The sequence below is a fragment of the Ciconia boyciana genome, chromosome 2 (genome assembly GCF_034638445.1).
Source record: "Ciconia boyciana chromosome 2, ASM3463844v1, whole genome shotgun sequence".
In the NCBI taxonomy this organism is placed as follows: Eukaryota; Metazoa; Chordata; class Aves; order Ciconiiformes; family Ciconiidae; genus Ciconia; species Ciconia boyciana.
In genome coordinates this window covers 31,486,412-31,493,165 of record NC_132935.1, presented here as the reverse complement: position 1 = coordinate 31,493,165, position 6,754 = coordinate 31,486,412, and the positions used below count along the sequence as shown (strand labels likewise).

Genomic DNA, 6,754 nt, shown 5'->3' with positions numbered 1-6,754 from the left:
GTGACAGGACAAGGAGCAATGGTTTTAAGGGAGGGAAGATTTAGACTGCATTTTAAGAAAGCAATTTTTTACAAAGAGGGTAGTGAAGCACTGGAACAGGTTGCCCAGAGAGGTAGTGGAGGCCCTATCCCTGGAAACATTCAAGGTCAGGTTGGGTGGGGGTCTGAGCAACCTGATCTAGTTGAAGATGTCCCTTCGCTCTTGCAGGGGCGTTGGACTAGATGACCTGTAAAGGTCCCTTCCAATCCAAAGCATTCTATGATTCTATGATTCTATGATTTTCCATTTCTTTAGAATCAGGAATATTGCTTAATTCGCAAACACAGAGCCGTGCAAATCAAGCCTAAATTGTTTCTGTCACAGTGACAGTAAACCACAGGTCCATCATCCTACTTCACAGTAACCTCTTTTATATTTAGAAGAGACATTCTTTTCTGTAGCTGTGTGTTATAGAAGGAACTAACAAATGCACTAAACTAAGTAATCTCAAACACATGTATCTATTTGTAGTGCTTTATTTTTGCTGATTATTTCAGACAAGCCTACAATTAGCAATTTTACAGGGAAATTATACTTCTCAGAATTCTAAAGTGAAATTGAACAATTTCAACCCCACCCTTTTCACCTCTTGGAGCATCCTACCAGACAGCCTGCTCAGCATTGAATTCAGGGAACTACAGGCCTCCCAGCTTCTGTTCTTCCTAGGCATTCTTGCTCTCTCCTTATGATTGAAAAGACAGAGCCAAAACCAAGCAAGAGAGAGAGTGAGCAAACTTTGTAGACATGCATAGCAAAAGAATAATTTCTTAACGAGAAGAAAGAAAAGAAGGGGCTCACTTCATTCACTACATAGCCTTTTACAGACATAGTCACTCCTAGACACAAGTCACTCCTAACAGTAGGGAAGAGCTCATGATCAAGCTGTAATCAGACAGAGAAGAAGGAAAGACCAAGAGTTAAGAAAGGAGCTAGAGTTCTTGGAGATTGTAGCCCAAATTTTCTGCTTGACCTTTTACAAACAAGTAATTTACCATGGTTGATGTAACTTTTCATTGCTGAAGATGGCTAAGATGAAAAAGAGAAAACTGGTTTAAGACTTCCTATGTGGCTATCGGTAAACTCCAAGCTCTCATAAATAGTAACCTGACTTTGTTTTCTCATTCTGTAGTTTTTTGCCTTGTAGATTCAAGAGGTAAAGCTGCTAAGAGACCACGTAGCTCCATTAGTTACTATCAAGCAGTTACACTTTCCAACAAGGAAGTGGCTGTATTTCAGCAATAAGAAAACTGTTTTACGGTCTATATATGAGCAACCAAGGGAACATTTCAAAGCAGTACACTGGAAATCAATTATATAAGAAAAATTAAGTTGACTCATGTTGCTTGAGGACAAGCACAAATGAAGACAAGCTTTTAATTGTTCAAATGCTTTAGAATTCTCTTACCCATTACTTTTCAAACCTATTACAACTAAAGAAATAAGGAGATGGCATACAGCCTGGTAGGTAATTCAGGAACACACAAGAAAGTTCTGAACTCTTGGTGATAATATTTATTTGTGTCAGAAAATGAGATATTTTATCTCTTGTCATATAGGCTACCCAGTAATATTCAACCTTTGTTGTGCTATCATCTATAGATTTTGGAATTCTTTACAATACTGAATATATATCACCATCAGATGCAGGAAAGCTGAAGCATAAAAAAGTAATGGCCTGATCCAATGCCTGTGCAGTGAGACTCCCTCTGGGGACTCAGCTGGACAGTGAATTAGACAAAAAATATTTACTCAAGGTCATTCAACTATATTCAATGACAGATGAAGACACTACCATTTTTCAATTACAAATTTCATGTTCTATCTGTGAGATAAAGCTGTCTGTTGCCTATTGAGGAAAAAATGAGTTAGAAACAGAGATTTAGTGTGAAAAATATTAAAAAACAGAAAAGGCCTCTGTGTTTATTTGTGCAAGATTCTTTTGGCACTGGAACGTATTCTGACTTTAATAATTATTCTGGCAGCTCAAGCATTAGATTCTCTGTTGCACATTCAAATCACCAGTGGCTAAGATGGCAATGAAATATTTGCTCTTCAGCTTCACCACTATCCATTCCGAACTACATTTCTGCCATTGTTTTTCTTACAAATCATCATCCTGAGATTGACAAGTACCATTTTTTTCAATTTTCAGAGGTTTCCACAGAGATTCTTAAAGGGGTTCTGTGGTTTTTGCAGTGTTAGGAGCCTGTTTGTCTTGTGCTCAGCAAGAAGCTAAGGAAACCCCTGCTCCCTGACTAATTTCCAATGTGGAATATTCAGTTTTAGAATCGGAAAATGGGGTGTTGAAGTCATCATTGGCCTTTGAGAGGGAGACAGGAAAAACACTAAGAACCTGAGTTGATAATCTCGTGAGTGAAAATGATAAACTTGTGAGTGAAAATGGTAAACTCATTAGTGAAAATTATAAACTTGTGAGTGAGAATGGTAAGCTTGTGAGTGAGAATAGTAAACTTGTGAGTGAGAGTAATAAACTTGTACGTGAGAATAATAGACGTGTAAATGAGATAATAGACTCGTGAGTGAGCATAATCATCTTAAACAATTGCTGGAAAGGGTTAATCGGCTGCTAGATAAAATGCAGCCTTCTGCTCCAGTTGAGCAGATTCATAGATTAATGCGTGGTGCAAACCCTGAAATTGGGGATGGTGATCTTTGGTTTGACAGTGATGATCATGAGGTCAAAGGTACCTCCGATTCCGAGCCTCAATTGATTTCCTTACGACCTTTGGTTAAAACTGAGACCGCTGTTGATGACAATAACGAAATCCGCACTACTGTGCGAACAATTCCATGGTCACCATTGGTCCAATCTCTGGGTAAAAAGAATAACCCAGCTGGGGAGAATTGCCTAGCTGGAAAACCCCCAACCCACAAGGAAAGTGCACCTTCTGCACCAGGCCTAATTGACGAGGCGGAATCTCAACGAAAAACTTTCATCCCTGGGGAGGGCAGTGAACCACGCTGCTCGGAGGATATTAGCAATTCAATGGCTCTCTGATGAATACTCTGACCCTATCATTGCCATTCCCATTGGACCCCGACAAATATTGGTAAACTTTCTTATTGACACTGGGGTCCAAATGTCAGTAATTACCCATGAAACAGCACAAACCCTGGGCATAAGACCTGGCCAACACAGGGTTAAACTCACAGGAATTCTAGCAACCCTGGTTGCTAGAAGAACAGAGATTAACCAGGGCAGAGGTATTAGCCAGTGCTGCATATACTAACGTTCTAGGATTTGACATACTGCGTGGGCGTATGTGGAAACTCCCAGATGGAACTGTGTGGAGTTTTGCAAGAGGTAAAAAGGAATCAGGCATAGTGAAATTGAGTCTGTTACAAACACCTATACCCTTACCCCCCTCTAAAGTCACTAACATTCGGCAATATCCATCTCCAGCAGCAGCGCTTATGGGGATTGATGGGGTGGTAACGGAACTGGAAAAAAGAGGCATCATTAAAAGGACTCATTCACCCTATAATTCACTGGTGTGGCCAGTAAAGAAACCAACCGGGCAATGCCGTTTTACAGTGGATTACCGACAGTTAAATGCTAACAATGCACCTTTGACTGCCGCAGTTCCAAACATGGCAGAAATAGTGACACTGATACAGGGAGCTGCCCATCCCTGGATGGCTGCCTTGGCAGGAAAAGTACACCGGATTAGCACCCGGTGCATCTCACTCTCTTTTTAACCCTGCCAGTTAAATACAAGTGAGCACGTTTGTTTCCTTTTTGTGTTCACAGGAATCCTGAAAGAAGAAGACTCCGATTGAAGTAGATGTCTGCAAAACGTGGCAAGGGGAGTTGTATTGGAATCAAAGTATACTTTAAATTCAGCAGCATTTTGCAGACAACTCCTTTGATGTATAGCCAGAAAAACCCAGAATGGCGGTGGTCCCAAGCCCACATTAAATACAATGGAATTATTGGAACATGTGCCATCAAAGAAAATTTAAACTTAGCTACTGTAATTATGTGTGGTTCCCATGTGTTCTCAAGACACAAGTGGAGCTGGGATAACGGATGGCTTCCACTCCTGAAGGGAAAAGCAGAAGAAATCCAGGTAGGGTGTAGAATGATCAACGGGTCAACCCATGAAAAGGTCACATCCATGACAATATTCAGCATTTCCAGAAATCCAATAGCATCAAAGTCTTGTGTCAGCGACGAGTGGGATTGTTGGTATAACTTTACTCTGGTGGGACCCACTATTGTGGCTTGTGTATGGCAATAACACTGTACAGGGCCGGGGCAACAGGGCTGTCATTCCAGTTCAAAATAGATATGATTGAACCTCATCCAACTACACCACCTGACCTAACCTCACCCACTCCGCTTGACACACTCCAATATGGAGTTAGGAATGTACCCATTTTCACCACGGTACCTCACAATGACCCTTGGGACCATGCATTGTCACGATATAGTGCAAGCACTAGAACACAACAAAACAGAAGGAACTTAAGTCTCTCTGTTCTAGTTATGCATGAAAATGAAGTACACACAAAAGATGAATGGAGTTGGAATGACTCTCTTTGGATGGCTAGACTTCAAGCCATTCCAGGGCAGACAATACAGATTAGCTGCCAAGTAACTAATGGGTCTACTTACCACAGGCCGACTGAAATTAAAACAGTCTATACTGACTCTTCCAGACTGGAAAATTATAAGGCTGAGTGTTACACAATAACCGAACCAAATTCAGATTGCTGGTACAATCTTACCTTTACCAAACCTATAATTGTGTACTGTCTTTGGGGTTACAGAGGCACCGAATTACTATTTGAATTTATGATTGATACAGCAACATCTGTTCTGGTTGCAAAGGATAAGGAACCTCTGCCCCCACAAATGTCTGAAAATGTATCGACTCGGCCTCCCATTAGTCTAACTCCTTTCACCTTCAACACAGGCCCTTACATAATTAAAAATACAGGTCAGCAACAAGTGCTGTTTAATCTGTCATACTCCCTCAAATGGGTGGAATTAGCAATGCAGACTAATATCTCTGCAATTAAACCTACCTGTTCACCATTCCTGAGTACTTCTTACGCAGGATGGTCAGCATGGTTGCATAAACGGACTCTCATCTCTCCAAAACGACCAAACAGAGATGTGACTGGTGTCTTAGGATCGGGACTGAGAGTCTTAAACAGCATAGATGCTGAAGTACTTGCTAATAAATTAGCCACAGTAACCAATGACTTAAGTGCCCTGAAACACCCTTTACAATCTTCTCTTTCAGCTCTGGGAGCTAACCAATGGCTTTTATCGGATATGTTGCCTCAGTGGGGAAAGGTAAATGAGAAGGACCAACAGTTAATTGTGGATGCACTTGGTGTAGCCCAAAACAATGTTTCTTTAGCTCTTAGTTGTATCCAAGCTCAACTGTGGATGCAATCTATAGTAGCTGCAATTATACGAGAAGGTGAGGAAGGCACCCGGCCCACTGAAATTCGAAAGGTAATTTGGGATAATGCAACTGAATTTGAGAAAGAATTCCAATCCTGGTGGTATCCAGTTAATTTCACCTATGACCCTACCGACAGCAAAGCCACAGCTTTTGTCTTAACAATATGCAATGCTTCGGTATGCACCATATACCCAATCATTGTGTTGGGGTTGAATCACAATGGAGCTATACTCTATCCATTAGAACATAGAGTATGGGCCCAACAAAATGGGAACCTATGGCAAACTATTGATGTGAGTGCATGCGTTGTATGGGAACAACAAGGATTTATTTGTGAGAGTAACACCCTCAAAGCCCAAGACATTTGTCTTGACACTGAACAAAATGTTTGCCATTTTGAAGTACAACCAGATGAAGCCCCTGAAACTGTACTTGTATATATTGGGAAAGGATGCGTTTGCATGAGAACCTTTTGTGATTTTGTATTTGTAGATAATGCTACTGTAGATATAGGTAATCACTCAAATATTTGTGTTTGCAATTTTACCAAAATTATGGGATGTGACTTCAACTATTCAGCTCCTGTCACAACTCAGCAACTTCTGCAAGCCGACTATACACTGCATCAAGACTTATTACCTGCCCCTATTGGAATGAACCTCGCATTGGTGAGAAAACTACTGCAACACGATGACCTGAATCAACTGCTGGAACGCATCTGGAATAATGGACATAAGACATTAGTCACTGTCCACCATCACGAGGAAGAGATACATCACATCTTAGAACAAGTGAAGCAGGATGAAGGACACCATTGGTGGGACACTTTGCTAGGATGGTCGCCAACCGCAACCGGAATTCTCAATAAGATTCTACATCCAGTTGTTGTTCTGCTAATGCTCACTGTGTTATGCTTCATTCTAACCATTGTGCTGTATGTTAGACTCTGGACTATGGTAAAGCATTTGTCTCATCGAATATCCCTGCAAGACGTATATGTACTCGATAATGCTCACCCCGAGAATGTATGTGACACACCCAAGGCATTCTGAATATCGTGAAACTTGAGTGACTATAGTCACGGGGTGGATTATGTGGGATAATAGCTGGAGGTGTCTTAGAAATTAAACTTATATTCACACTTTTAGGTAAGGTACAGGATTGAAGAAGATTCCCAGGTGGAATGCAGCTGACATGCAAGGCCATTCCATGGAAGTTCCCTAGGCCTGTAACCTCAGATGTCAGTGATGCCAGGGGAGCTTGGTGTACTGACT

General features: G+C 41.2%; 1 protein-coding gene across 1 annotated transcript; it reads left to right on the top strand.

Annotated features, from left to right (window-relative positions):
• Window positions 1–4,351: 4,351 nt before the first annotated feature.
• On the top strand, window positions 4,352–6,532 carry LOC140646841 (uncharacterized). The gene has a single exon (XM_072851168.1). It carries the CDS (start codon window positions 4,352–4,354, stop codon window positions 6,530–6,532), a length of 2,181 nt encoding a protein of 726 aa, XP_072707269.1.
• The last annotated feature ends 222 nt before the right edge of the window (window positions 6,533–6,754 follow it).